The sequence below is a fragment of the Schistocerca piceifrons genome, chromosome 8, assembly GCF_021461385.2.
Source record: "Schistocerca piceifrons isolate TAMUIC-IGC-003096 chromosome 8, iqSchPice1.1, whole genome shotgun sequence".
NCBI lineage: Eukaryota > Metazoa > Arthropoda > Insecta > Orthoptera > Acrididae > Schistocerca > Schistocerca piceifrons.
Genome location: NC_060145.1, coordinates 414,793,308 through 414,809,281, shown reverse-complemented (window position 1 = coordinate 414,809,281; position 15,974 = coordinate 414,793,308). Strand labels below are relative to the sequence as shown.

Genomic DNA, 15,974 nt, shown 5'->3' with positions numbered 1-15,974 from the left:
TCCAGTGATGCCTATTGGCTGGGGATGACATGGCGGTCGCTTGGTATCATTGGACCTACAAAGGCCTGTTTGGATGGAGTACGGATCACTAGGAAAACACCCACTCATAATATATACTAAATGAACTCCTCTTGTGTACTTAGACGGGTGCATAATAGATCATACATACATCTAGCTCTCTTGTGACCATTTATTAAAATTCACACTTTTTCCAACATTACCTGAACTATATTCTTAATTTAGTTTCCTTTCTAAGATACTTAAAAATGAAAATCTCAATTTCCCCATTGCTGTTTACATTACATCCCCAGTGCAAGTATATTAGCCTCAATTCATTACCACAATAAAATTCATTATTTAGAAAGTTGCACATAAGGAAGATGTAATATTACATTTATACAGAATCTACTACACACAGTGTTAACCAAGAATTTTTTTCCTTCTGAAAATTATATATTGAAATTCAGTTTATCCTGCTACAAGTTCCTTGAGCTCATTACAAAGTAACTTTCAGTCTCTTGCTCAGTTGATGCAGCACTGCTGGGAAAATCTGTAGATTCCACCAGACAATGTTCATCTCTCTACCTACCTATGCACTACTATCCCTTCCCCTTCTCCTCCAGATTGCTACTTGCATCCCACGTGATAGTTGCATTCTGGCGCGAGATGATGTATTTGGCGTTCATGCGTGCATGAGGTGTGCTTGCTTGTGTGCATGAATGATGTGTTTCCTTCTTTTACTGATGAAGGCTGTGGCCGAAATCTTTATGTAAGTGTCTTTTAATTGTGCCTGTCTGCAACTTAACATGTCTCCTTTATGGCCAGTGGCAGTATGACTTCTCCTACATTGTTGAAAGTAAAATATATTTGGCCAGCATTGGTTGTAAACAGCTTAAAAATATACTTACAAATTATGTTCCAACCAACACACACATTTGGCGGATTGTTATATACAAAAATTTCCTTCACTAGCAAACCTTATCAGCATTTAGTGACTAATCTGAAAACTATTATGGCCATGATAATGTAAAGCCCTCATTTTAATAAATAATGAAAGGAGTGAGGTAGGCACATATTGTATAGTTATTATGTTCAGATACCTGATGCAAATAATGAATTAATTAGTCTTGACACATCCTACATATGATAAATACTGCAACATAAACAAATATCTATGTTTTAAGTTTTCAGAAAACTGACAATTCAAGTTGTAAACAACAAGCAACACAGTGGATACTTATAGATTTTTAAGAATGTTGGTGCAGTAACACCCTATGATAAAAGAATTATACTCTAAAGCAATAAGACTTCATTAATAATCAGCTAATATATTTTCTAGTTACAATGAATATGTTCACATTATTGTCAGTTTTATCATAATCAGTACCCTCAGCCCTTTGTTATCACTGCTGGATAGAGGCACCCTCTACACCTTTCTACACATTACAGTCTTATGTAATACTCATCACTTTTGCTTCTGCATTTTTTCTAACATTGTCTATCCAACTTTTATTTACATGTCTGCCTCAATATTTGCTTATCTCTTGATGGCCAAGATTTGCACACTGAAAGCTCATGCTACACCGCCATTAATTAAAATTGGCAATATAAACTTATTGTAAACTGCACACTCCAGGTGTATCAGAAGTTTAAGTCTGAATACTCCTCTTAATATACAACATATACTCCAAGTTGTTTTTACTCTTCTATTTACTTCTTTTGCTATCATCTTGCTGTTGTTTTAAACTACACTAAATAGAAAAGCCATCAACTGGTTCTACAAATTCATTTAACTGTTGATCAACATTATTTTAGTCTTATTATAATTGATTTTCAGGACAAATTTTAGGCCTGCACTTATTAGATTCTCTCCAGCTGACTCCATTTTCAATCCTGAATTTTTTACATGAAGTCTAATGGACGTGGTAACATTAACATACACAGTATGTACTATCAAAGAGATAGAGGGGCTGGCCAGTACTTACCTCAGCTCAGTACAGCCGATACATACACAAAAAACAGAACCGAAAATTTACGTTCCTTGCTTTCGGAACAAATGTTCCTTCATCAAGGAGGAGAGAGGGGAAAGAAAGGGAAGAAGGGAAAGTGGATTCTGTTACTCAAAACCCAGGTTATGAAGCAACAGGGACAGGAAAACAGGGAGGGTAGCAAGGATGGAGGCATGGTTGTCAGAGGGAAGCCAAAGATATTCTACTATAAGTACTGTGCCAGCTTCAAACCAAAGAGGATGCATACAGAAGTAAAGAGGTATATAGTATAAAGATAAACACAACCATGTAGGATGAAAAGATGTGTTAATGGCTAAAGAGGAAAGGGAAAGAGGAGAAGACTGAAGAGTAAATGGGAGTGAGGTTGTTTAACGTAGGTTCAGTCCAGGGGGATGGCGGATTGAAAGGTGTGTTGGAGTGCAAGTTCCCATCTCCGCAGTTCAGAGGGACTGGTGTTGGGTGGGAGAAGCCAAATGGCACATATGGTGTAGCAGGTTCCTAGGTCCCTAGAATTATGCTGGAGGGCATGCTCCGCTACTGGGTATCGGACATCTCCTAGGCGGACAGTTGGTCTGTGTCCATTCATGCGCTCAGCCAGTTTAGTTGTTGTCATACCGATGTAAAAGGCTGTGCAGTGCAGGCACGTCAGCTGATAAATGACATGTGTAGTTTCACACGTGGCCCTGCCTTGAATTGTGTATGTTTTACCAGTAGCAGTGCTGGAGTAGGTGGTTGTGGGGGGATGCATGGGGCAGGTTTTGCAGCGGGGTCAGTTACAGGGGTAGGAACCGCTGGGTAGAGAAGGTAGTCTTGGAATATTGTAGGGTTTAACAAGGACGTTACAGAGGTTAGAGGGGCGACGAAAGGCAACTCTGGGTGGTGTGGGGAGAATTTTGTCAAGGGATGATCTCATTTCAGGGGTTGACTTGAAAAAGTCATATCCCTGGCGGAGTAATTTATTGATGTATTCGAAGCCAGGATAATATTGGGTGACAAGGGGGATGCTTCTGTGTGGTCTGGGGGTAGGAACATTGTTGTTGGACGGGGAGGAATGTATTGCTCGAGAGATCTGTTTGTGGACAAGGTCTGCAGGATAGTTGCGGGAGAGGAAAGCACTGGTCAGGTTATTGGTGTAATTGTTGAGGGATTTGTCACTGGAGCAGATACGTTTGCCACGAATACCTAGGCTGTAGAGAAGGGAGAGTTTGATGTGGAATGGATGGCAGCTATCAAAGTGAAGGTACTGTTGTTTGTTTGTGGGTTTGATATGGACAGAGGTGTGTCACTCTGAACTACGGAGATGGGAACTTGCACTCCAACACATCCCTTCATCCTGCCATCCCCCTGGACTGAACCTACGTTAAACAACCTCACTCCCATTTACTCTTCAGTCTTCTCCTCTTTCCCTTTCCTCTTTAGCCATTAACACATCTTTTCATCCTACATGGTTGTGTTTATCTTTATACTATATACCTCTTTACTTCTGTATGCATCCTCTTTGGTTTGAAGCTGGCACAGTACTTACAGTAGAATATCTTTGGCTTCCCTCTGACAACCATGCCTCCATCCTTGCTACCCTCCCTGTTTTCCTGTCCCTGTTGCTTCATAACCTAGGTTTTGAGTAACTGAATCCACTTTCCCTTCTTCCCTTTCTTTCCCCTCTCTCCTCCCTGATGAAGGAACATTTGTTCCGAAAGCTAGGAACGTAAATTTTCGGTTCTGTTTTTTGTGTATCTATCGGCTGTACTGAGCTGAGGTAAGTACTGGCCAGCCCCTCTATGTCTTTGTTAGTATCTGTTTCACATCTTTATATGAGATTTTCCATTAATCATTAGATCACAGTATGTACTATGATATAATAACAAACACCCCATCAACAGGGGACCTAGGTGTAATAGGGTGGCATGCTCGCCTCAACAACGGGACATCCATATCATAGGTGCTGCCATGTCGGAGGTGTAGCTGTGGAGGGACCAGGCTAACTTATGGTTTCTGGACTGGAACAGCAGCATTTTCAGTAGCTGGAGGGATAACAGGCTTGAGGATCAACTCATCTGGCCAAGCAACATCAGCCAACATGCTTCTATGTCAGTGCGGCAAGTTGGCTCGTACCAGGGGAAATTGCAGCCCTATAGTTTCTCAAAGACATGCAGCAGTAATGTATGGTTTAATAATGATGGTATCCTCTTGGGTACAACATTCCATAGATGAAACAGTTCATCATTCAGATTCTGGGGGAGATTCCACAGAATGCTATTGTCATCAGAAAATACAAGTGTGGTGTTCTAGGAGAAGTGCACAGAATGTTAGCTCTCTTAACGAGGCAGGTAGGGGAGAATTTAAAAAGAAAGTGGATGGTCTGAAGTTGGATATAGTATGAAATAGTTACGTGTGGTCGTACGAAAAATAGGATTTCTGGCCATATGAGCACAGGATTGTCAACAAAAAAATCAGACAGAGGAAACACTGGAGCACAGGGCTGATAACAAATAAGAAAAATGAGTGTGGGTGGACTACTATGAACAGCATAGTGAACAAGCCAAGATTAATACAAAGCTAAATTCCAACACAACAGAACAAGTATGTCTGTCTGCTAGCTCCAAAGATGATAAAGATATTGAAAAAAATGTCTGAAGAGACAAAAATTTGTTCAGTTCCTCTGGGTAGATGAGAAATTAATTGTGATGGACAACTGGAATTTAACAGTACAAAAAGCATGAGAAGGAAAAATAGTACGAGAATATAGACTTAAGGAAAGGAATGAACATGGAACTCTCCTGGTAGAATATTGCACAGAGTTAACAAACAATCGAAACCACAGGTAGGAATATCAACACTGTAGAAAAAGACAGATTGCTAATTACTGTAAAGAAGACACATTAAGTTACAGATAGACACAATTAAAAGACTCTTACACAAAGCTTTCAGTCACAGCATTCATCAGTAAAAAGAGATACACACCATTCACACATACAAGAAAGTACAGCTCCTGCACACGTGACTGCCAACTTCAGCATCTCGGGCTGGAATGTCACATTTACAATTGCAAAAGCTTGCTTTAAGAACCTTGACACATGACTATACATGCAACATTGGGAGGTTATAAATAGATAACATAATGGTAAGACAGAGAATTTAAGCACAATTTTAAACTGCAAAACAGTTCCAGGGGCAGATGTGGATCTGACCCTAATATAGTGACAATAATCAGACAAAACTGGGAACGACTCAAAAACCACAACTGCTTGCAAAGTTACTGGCTTTAAAGGAAAGCCGTAGCTGCTGATAGGCCAGCATGTCTTCGGTGGCACCCACAGCTGTGACAGCGGCATCTGCAAATGCAGCCACACCACCTAGTGCCTATCATCGATCCTCATGCCATCTGTTGGGTCTACGGACTCACTGCACTAGGATACCAGATCCCTCGCCCAGAATGATTGCATAGGGCTGGAAGTACCAGAGACAATGGAGGGGGAGGGCAAATGGTGGCACGGGTTGAGGCCTGGCATAAAAGCCTCTGCTTCCATGCACTGAGTCAGCAGCAATGGTGTAGATGGTAGCCATGGATGGAGCACATGGGCATGCCAGCACTCCAAATGCCTCAGTGTCCACCTCGAAAGGCACAGTCCATGGGTAGCAAACACTGTGATTGGCATTATGAATGTTTTGCCCCATACAAGCATGTCCACACAGCTAAGTTCCATGGGCTGTGGGGTCAGGAGGTGGAGGAGAGTACATGGCAGCTGCCCATGGAGGAGTCTGGCAGGCTATGTCCCTTTTCTGTACTGAGAAACAGCATGAGTGGAGCTGTAGTGGTGCCTGCTGCTTTTGACATATGTTGCCTAAGTGTATGCACCACATGCTTCACTTTGACATTTAAAGGAGGGCTGAAATGGCAGACTGGTGCTTGAACTGGAGGTGCAGAATTGTTTGAAATCTGCCACTAGGGATCACAGTCCATTGTCTAGCATGATGGTGTGGGGGAACTCCTATGAAGGCTAGAATCTGGGTGAGAGCAGTGAGAGTGGACTTGGCAAAAAGAAATGGGCCACCCATGGAGCACATAGCGGATGCCGCAAGATGGGGTTGCAACGTGTCTGCAGCTATGTGGTTTTTTGTTTTCTTGGTACCTGTCTGACACTCCTATTATATATAATTTTAAAAATCAGCAGTCACTTAAATCTACTGTAATGAGGTAGAAACAAAGAAGACATGTAATGGCATGGAATCCAAAAACTAACTACATATGAACGTACAAAATGGCCTGCTACTGGTTTTAAATTAAATATGCATTGATGCTAATACGTACCTATCACTTCATCATTATAGCTTTTCAACAGCGCCTTCCCTGAAGTAACTGACAGTGATATTTCCTCCTGTGTCAACTGGAAGTTGTGCACAGCATCAGCAAGTATTTTGGCTTCCAGCAATAACTTATTAGGTACATCATCCACTGGATAAACAGCTTGCAATGTTTCACATTCAAGTATTGGCATATAGTGTGTTTTCACTACATTGTGACGGCAGCGTAGTTCAAAAATTAATTTTGTGCCGTCACGCTCAAGATGAATCAAACATGTTTCCACTTGTTTATCTAAATTTGCTGGTGAACGAATAATTGGAGCACAAGACTGCAAAATAAAACACAGTAGGCCTAAAGTGAGTGAAATAAAAGGTAAAGCTGTAGAAAACATATATGTAACTACTGTAATGCAGTAACTCATACCTTCATTGATATTTTACATTTTACTATTTCCTCATTATCAGTGCTGGTTTCCCTTTTGTAATAGGAACAGAAAGCCTTTGAAAATGTAAATGTAGCATATGCTGATCGGGCAGAATTCACACTCCTAAAAGCAATGCCATCTTTTTGTGGTTCTACATAAAGTTCATCCCCAATCTTTGCTAATGATTGTATTGCTCTTGCCAGTACTGCAGAAACAAACAAAAATGTATATCAGTTTATTTTTCAATAAAGCTCTTGATATGTTTTTCCATTTTAACCTCCTGTATCTGACTAAAGGACCAATTACAATTTTATAACCAATTTTCACTAATTTCAATATTTAAAAACAGTTCAAGATGTAACATGGAATTGGTCCATAGTTCCTGTCTGTCTGTTAGTGTACAGCTCGACTTCTTCCATACCCCAGAAAGTTATCTCTCACGATTGAATTCATGGAACATTATGTGTGGCTGAATTAGCAATATATGTAAGTACTTAGATCTCAAGGCATAAAATGGTACCGCTTTTAAATATGAAAGTGGAGTAAAAAAAGATTTTTTATTATAATTTTAATCTATCCTAAAATGATACTTCTGCCAACTCTGTACTATACTTATTTTTCCAGGTGCCCAGTGTTAATAAACACTGGAGTCAGTAAATGCAGATGAGAAATGCATGGGCATTTCAGGAATGAGGAGTCATTTGTTTCCCCTACCTTCTATATCATTTTTTTTCTGAATCACAAGTACTTGTAAAGGTAGCTATGTGATAGTAGCTATTACATAAGTTTGTGCTGCAAAAACAAATAAATTATTTATGGTGTGCATTTCTGCTACCAATGGTAAAAATGTAATTATTTGCAAATTTTGATATATGTGCAATGTATCTTAAATATCAGTAGCTGCTAGTGGGAGTCACTGATTGTGTAACACATCATTAATCACATTTCATGAGTCCCATGGAGAGTGCTCTCTCAGATGAAGAAAGAAGTTAAATATGTTCCTTTAATGTAATAGTAAAGGAGTATTACAGTACTAATTAGGCCTGTAGATTAACTTAAAACATTAAATTCAGAGATTTTATGAAGATATTCTTCACTAGAGCAGGAGGAGTCACCCCATATAAAGATCTTTAATTCTGTCTCATACTCCAAAATGTGATCTATATGACATTTAATGTGCTCTGGTAGGTTGCTGAATACATGTATATTAATGTATGATACTCATTACTGTACTAACATTATCTCCTGGAATTCGTTGTGGAAGTTGTTTTTGGTCGTAGTGTTGCCCACCTTAAGCTTGCTGTTAATAAGTGCAAAATCGTCACTCTATTACCTCTTGTTTCGTTACATGCGCGTATACAGTTACCACCTAATATCACTACAAATAATGACCAAATTATAAAAACAGTGTCATACAATATACATATTTACGAAGACTCGTGCGTGCAACAAACCAATTTATGTAAACGCTAGGGACAGCATTGATAGGTTACTCGCAATACACCAGGGTGTTTTATATACTCAATGACTGAGGTATCATATCATACAAGTTCTTGCACTTGATTGCACGAAGCAATTCTGTTCGTAAGGCAGTACAACTCTAACATTCCCTCTCGATTAGTGCTGTTTAATATATGGATTATGGAGGAGGAGCAGAGGATATTTATTCATGCAGTTTGAGGCTCTGCATGGAATGGAACTAAATATTAAATTCTAGCATAAAATAAATAAATCGCAAACCTTTCACATTCAAGCCCGGGATGATACACTTCATAATGTGACAATGTAGACATACATGATTTACATATTTTTTCGGTTCACTTATCACACATTGTTTATACTATACCTCCATACCCATAACATAAACAAATGTTAACCTCCTATCACAACCAAAGATTATTTGCAAATTGAGTGTCTACCAGCGATGTTTGTACAACCATGCTACCAATGCTCTCTGGTACTTACAAACTCAGAGTTGCTTCTGTCCTCCCCTAGACAATCCTGTGTATAGGCTCTTTATCTCCCACTAAGGCTTGTTACGACTGATTTTTTACATGGTATTTTTTGTCGCCCTAAACGTTACAAAGTTCTGTCCACGATTTGCGATTGTTCGTGATATTACACGTATGTTGGTAATGCGTTACCGTGTCGAGTTCGACGCAGCCAATGGGAGGGTATTATGTGCTAGCCAATGGGCAGCAGTTAATCAGATTTGGTTTTATGCCGCTATATTCGAAACTTTTCAGGTTATGTAGAAGCGCTTCCTTCACGTTTTTGCCACAGACAGGCGTTTCTGTTATTGTTACATACAGTACACTTTTGTTGAAATGTATTAATGATTTTTAAACATGGAATCTTGGTCACGATAACGAAATGATGTACAAACTTTACGTCTTCGAAGCGTCTATCATTCTGACTCAGTGTATTTAAAAAGACTACGCACTATTTCCCATCATTTTCTGTTTCCTGGTATTGTTGTTTTCTGTAAAGACCACACTGGCTCTCCACTCTATGACGCAGATGTATGTAAAATGAATGATAGATTGGCGACGTGAAGCACTGTTAAGTAGGCTCTTGTACCGCATGTGATTTATCTTTGGGTGAATGTGGCTTAGAGACAGTTCATTTCGAAGTGCAATGTGTCTGTCCTTCCTCCATAGAGTCTTCAATGAATGTGGCCTCAAATCTAGTCCATTGACTGTGTAAAATAGTTTTGTTCTTTCTCCGCAGAGTTTTATTATCGTGTACTGATAACTAGAAGTGGAATACACTGCAATTCACAAAGCCAAAACATGGTTATTTATACATAACACTGTTATAGCATAGCTTTGGTACAAGAAGCAGTATTAACAAGTGGCTGTAGCAAAAGAGCAAGAAAATAAACAACAAAATGTATTGTATGTAGTAAGTTGTTCGCATAGTAATTAACCTAGAAACCTATTACTGCAAAATTCATCATTAACTGATCCACTTAATTTATGAGTTTCCTTACAATTACATTTGATTATCTTATCTCTTAAAATGGCTTCGAGACAGAGCCATATTTATTAAAAGAGTGTTAAGTAGTCTATATTTCATATCTTAATGCGTATTTACGTAATTCACAGAATATAATGTCCCACGATTTTTACTCAAACAAATCAGTATTAGTTTTATTTCAAAACGTACCCAAGACTAATTAAACTCAACTCATAGGGAGCTCAGTATATCTCCACCAGTATTCACCTGAAGATGGGCAGAAGATTAAGGGCCGATATATTGTGGCAGCCGATTACAAACACCTGGAAGTTCATTCCATGTAGGCTTTCACGGCCGGCGTCTTTATCAGTAAACTCTTCCGGGCTAAGTTGCCGTGGTCGATCTGCAGAACTTCTTCTCCCTGACGTTTCGTTCTCAACTACGGAGAACATCTTCCGAGGTGAGTCGACGACTGGCTGCTAGGAGATGGGGCCCCTCCACGCCCGCACCAACGTGGTGACCAAACCAAAAGTTCTACTGTCACCTCCGTAAACATGTTAGTTGTCTAGTATGTGGATCACAGGATGCTGGGCTGTGACGTTGTCCGTGCGTCTGGGTAAGGCTACGCATTAACACGGTCCATCAGGTGATAAATAGTGGACGAAACGCGAGTGAGGGTAGCGATTTGAAGAGCAGAGGAAAAAAAAAGTGCCATGGCTCGTGCCGTGGCTAGGAGCTGGGGCCGCCGCTTATATAGAGATCGTAGGGGGCGCCACCACACGTCACATGGCGTCGATGTGCAGCTATCTCTGGCTATCGTCTGTTCTCTCGATTGCAGGCAATCGATTGTCACGTGATTGATGCAACGTCGACCGCCATATCTTATCCAATTTTAATCCTTCTTCTTTACGATTAAAATTGTATTGATGTTTGTGGATTTCAATTGCCTCTCTATACATACGTGTATAATAGTACGACGTCCTCGCTAGCACGCTTGTTTCACCAAATTTTATGTCGGATCTCCATCCTTAAAAACATGTTCCGCTACTGCCGATTTGTCGATATGTCCCAAGCGACAGTTTCTTTTGTGCTCCGTCAACCGTGTATTGATGCTTCTTTTGGTAGTTCCTATGTAAACCCTGCCGCAACTACACAGAATTTTATATACCCCTGGGGTGGCTAGGGGGTGACGAGCATCTTTTGTTGATCTTAGGCATTCACTAATTTTCTTAGTAGGTCTAAAAATGGTCTCTACCTGAAACTTGGCTAGTACTTTTCCAATGCGATCCGTGATATTATGGATGAACGGAAGAAATACTTTTCCAGCTGATGGTTGTTGCTGTCTCCTATTTTTAGGCATTTTTCTATTTGGGTGAAGTGCTCGATTAATCTCGTTTTTTGTATAACCATTTTTCGCAAAGGCCATTCGTAAATGATTTAGTTCTTCTTGTAAGTAGCCTGGTTCACAAATATTATTGGCCCTATCCACTAGTGTTTTTATGACCCCCCTCTTTTGCCTAGGGTGGTGGTTTGAGTTCTCATGGAGGTAGCGATCGGTATGTGTACCTTTCCTGTAGACCTTATGGCCTAAGGTCCCATCCGCCCGTTTGATAACTGATACATCCAAGAAGTTAAGTTGTCCATTCTTCTCCTTCTCCATAGTAAATTTAATCTTTGGGTTGATGCTATTTAAGTGTACCAGAAAATCATTCAAGTCTTCTTCCTCATGATTCCATATTACAAAGGTATCATCCACATACCGATACCACTTCAAGGGGCTTTTTTTTTTTTTGGCCGACTGCAATGCTTGATGTTCAAAATATTCCATGAATAAATTCGCAATTGCGGGACTTAGGGGACTTCCCATGGCTACCCCATCGATCTGTTCATAAAATTCACCATTATACTGAAAATAGGTTGAGGATAGACAGTGTTGGAACAAGGCTACTATATCAGTAGGGAACATATTGGCTATATGGGAGAGAGCTTCATCAACTGGAACCATCGTGAACAAAGACACTATATCAAAACTGACAAGTATGTCATTAGGACCGACAGTAATTTCCCTCAATTTCTCAATGAATACTGAGGATTATCACAAGAAGATCAGTGATCTCCTGGAACCCAGCACATACAAGAAGTTGAAAAAGGATCCCACAACGAATGTGCTGAATGCCACCAAGCGTCTGATAAAACAGTCTTCAATTCCTACAGAAGTTAAAAAGTATCTTTGTGAAACGGAGGCTTATCCTCCGAGATTATATGGATTACCAAAGATACATAAACCTGATGTTCCTTTGAGACCAATAGTCAGCGCAATTGGAGCTCCTACCCAAGAACTAGCCAGACACCTTGCCTCTTTGTTACAACCTCACATAGGCAAAACTGAGAGTCATATTAAAAACTCTCTACACTTCATTGAGAAATTGAGGGAAATTACTGTTGGTCCTAATGACATACTTGTCAGTTTTGATATAGTGTCTTTGTTCACGATGGTTCCAGTTGATGAAGCTCTCTCCCATATAGCCAATATGTTCCCTACTGATATAGTAGCCTTGTTCCAACACTGTCTATCCTCAACCTATTTTCAGTATAATGGTGAATTTTATGAACAGATCGATGGGGTAGCCATGGGAAGTCCCCTAAGTCCCGCAATTGCGAATTTATTCATGGAATATTTTGAACATCAAGCATTGCAGTCGGCCAAAAATAAAAAAGCCCCTTGAAGTGGTATCGGTATGTGGATGATACCTTTGTAATATGGAATCATGAGGAAGAAGACTTGAATGATTTTCTGGTACACTTAAATAGCATCAACCCAAAGATTAAATTTACTATGGAGAAGGAGAAGAATGGACAACTTAACTTCTTGGATGTATCAGTCATCAAACGGGCGGATGGGACCTTAGGCCATAAGGTCTACAGGAAAGGTACACATACCGATCGCTACCTCCATAAGAACTCAAACCACCACCCTAGGCAAAAGAGGGGGGTCATAAAAACACTAGTGGATAGGGCCAATAATATTTGTGAACCAGGCTACTTACAAGAAGAACTAAATCATTTACGAATGGCCTTTGCGAAAAATGGTTATACAAAAAACGAGATTAATCGAGCACTTCACCCAAATAGAAAAATGCCTAAAAATAGGAGACAGCAACAACCATCAGCTGGAAAAGTATTTCTTCCGTTCATCCATAATATCACGGATCGCATTGGAAAAGTACTAGCCAAGTTTCAGGTAGAGACCACTTTTAGACCTACTAAGAAAATTAGTGAATGCCTAAGATCAACAAAAGATGCTCGTCACCCCCTAGCCACCCCAGGGGTATATAAAATTCCGTGTAGTTGCGGCAGGGTTTACATAGGAGCTACCAAAAGAAGCATCAATACACGGTTGACGGAGCACAAAAGAAACTGTCGCTTGGGACATATCGACAAATCGGCAGTAGCGGAACATGTTTTTAAGGATGGAGATCACGACATAAAATTTGGTGAAACAAGCCTGCTAGCGAGGACGTCGCACTATTATACACGTATGTATAGAGAGGCAATTGAAATCCACAAACATCAATACAATTTTAATCGTAAAGAAGAAGGATTAAAATTGGATAAGATATGGCGGTCGACGTTGCATCAATCACGTGACAATCGATTGCCTGCAATCGAGAGAACAGACGATAGCCAGAGATAGCTGCGCATCGACGCCATGTGACGTGTGGTGGCGCCCCCTACGATCTCTATATAAGCGGCAGCCCCAGCTCCTAGCAGCCAGTCGTCGATCCACCTCGGAAGATGTTCTCCGTAGTTGAGAACGAAACGTCAGGGAGAAGAAGTTCTACAGATCGACCACGGCAACTTAGCCTGGAAGAGTTTACTGATAAATCTGGAAGTTCCTCCGAAATTTCATAGAACTAACTCAAAACGGATGGAAATATCGTTACTAAAGTCCACTGAGTCTCTGAATGACCTCTACCGCATATCATTTTATAAATTTCCAATAATTAATACATTTCCTCGTTATGTTAGAAAATCAGCCACAGATAGATTCATTAAATAGGAATAATTTTGTAGACTCAATTACACAATATTACTTGGTATTTCTATTTAAAACCCATAATATTACAATATTTTAGAATTTCATATACTTTGGAAATCAGGTTGCCATGGTTGGGATACAGCGAAATATGGAGTTCCACAAGGCTCAATACTTTGTCACTTCCTCGTACTAATCTTTATCAATGACCTTTCTGTGATGTATGAGCCAAAAACACCTTTCCTCCTATTTTCAGACGACACGACCACTACGACTGACAAAGTGCCTAACTTCACTATAGAAAATACTGCTACCACTATATTCAAGAAGGTTTTAGATTGATCTGTCACTTAGTGTCAGTAAAATTCCGTTGATTTACTTAATATTAACTTCAGCATTAAATGGTCAGTTCACATACTTGAATTATGTGATAGACAGCTTAGTAGCATTTGCCATTTACTTGATTGCATATGTTTTAAATGTATAAGAGATACTTTATAGTGCATTTAAAATTAGTTGTGACTTTTGACAGTTCAGTGCGGAGGGAGTGGAGGGCAGCGAAGTTACCAGCGTGAACTGGACGTGTCAGCAGATGACTTACATGGACAGTAAGCCGCGCAAGCTGGCCGATATGCAATCTTTCTCAAACTGTTACCAAAAAAACTATCAGCTAAAAACATCTGATTCTCGCAATCTTACAGGTGAATTCTTCAGCTTCATGATGAACTGTGAAGCATTGTGTTAATGCTCGTAGTTATTGTGATATTTCGATATCAGCTAAACTACTGCAAGAAATTCTTAAAGTTTGCGGTGAATAATAAGGGCAGCTATGAATCTGCGTTTCGTGCATGTTAGACAATATGTTGTTCCGTATGAAATGCAGAAAACATACTGAATTATTCTTTAAACTTGAAGTCTCGAAAAAAGGGAATGTATGTAAACCACTCCGTCATGAAAGCACGTGGCAGCGAAAAGGCAAGAAAGAAATTCATAAATTCCCTGTGTCTCATAAATCGTTCGAGGTATCAAGACATGATTTTGGCAAATGATAGCACACAAAGAGCAGAGTATTTTGCCATATGATTAATATGCGAAGCCTTCCGGAGTGGCCGAGCGGTTCTAGGCGCTACAGTCTGGAACCGTGTGACTGCTACAGTCGCAGGTTCGAATCCTGCCTCGGGCATGGATGTGTATGATGTCCTTAGGTTAGTTTGGTTTAATTAGTTCTAAGTTCTAGGGGACTGATGACCTCAGCGGTTAAGTCCCATAGTGCTCAGAGTCATATTAATATGCGAAACTTTCATATCCGCCGTGATAATCAAGCAACTACAGATTTATTTCAATGCAATGATGTAATTTCTAAGGACCATCGATAGATAGTGAAATGAAAATTGCTGTGGGTTTTGTGAGAATGAAAGTGAAGAGTTTATGCTTTTATTTTATTCTGAGAAATGGCTGTTTCATAAACTGTTGACCTGACTTGCCCACAGTTACTAGTTTGATTACACACTATTCTATCATTCTGCCGTAATTTCAACTACATTAGAATGTTAGTGAGATGAATATTTGTAAACTATGCTGTGTTTTGACAAAAGAATCAGATTTTAACATGGCAACAAATCCACTGTGAATCCATCTCTCCTCAACTACCTTCTTGGTATGGCTGACAACTCCAGACCTGTCCTGTGGTGTACCATCTTCTTTCATCATTTTAGCTTTACTGAGCATATTCTCATTCAGATTTAAATTAACGTGATGCGGACGAAAGCTGATTAAACTATGTGCTTTAGCATCAGTCCGTTTGTCGACCTGTTACCGTGGGGTTTTTGGCTTGTAGAGCATTTCAAGTTACATTACCTTCGCCTTCTATATGCTGCAATCAACGTTAGCCAGTGGAACATTTCTTTCTACCCAGAACCAAGTATCCACTTTCATCCACAGGGATGGTGTAGCTTTATCCATCACAACAGAGTGGTATGACGCAATGTCCATTATTGACGAATTCGGAGGAATATTTTGCAGTAGAACATTATTTTCACAGCCAGTGAATGTGTTCCTGAACATCCACTTTTATTGTTATTATTAATACAGCACCAACACGAAACACTCATTCACATTACCTGACGATTGTAGAACACTTCAACGCCAGAAAATATCCTTTATGAGAGCTAATGAACACAGGTAACTCTGATGCGTGACACCAAGTCGTACTGTTTACCCACGACGTGGCAACAGGGGCGCTTT

At 39.9% G+C, this 15,974-nt stretch overlaps 1 protein-coding gene across 2 annotated transcripts in view; it reads right to left on the bottom strand.

Moving 5' to 3' along the window:
- The window catches only part of LOC124711311 (cell cycle checkpoint control protein RAD9A), a 47,224-nt gene extending 38,399 nt beyond the window's left edge, over positions 1–8,825 (bottom strand). The window contains exons 1-3 of one of the 2 annotated variants that reach the window (XM_047241328.1): positions 8,702–8,825; positions 6,736–6,941; positions 6,319–6,640 (exon numbers count right to left, since the gene is read on the bottom strand). In XM_047241328.1, the coding sequence (XP_047097284.1) occupies positions 6,319–6,640; positions 6,736–6,741 (328 nt within the window). In that variant the 5' untranslated portion in view covers positions 6,742–6,941; positions 8,702–8,825. Of the gene's footprint in view, positions 1–6,318; positions 6,641–6,735; positions 6,942–8,476; positions 8,626–8,701 lie in introns of those variants that run through there. The other variant, XM_047241327.1, reaches the window with a different exon arrangement.
- Between the last annotated feature and the right edge of the window lie 7,149 nt (positions 8,826–15,974).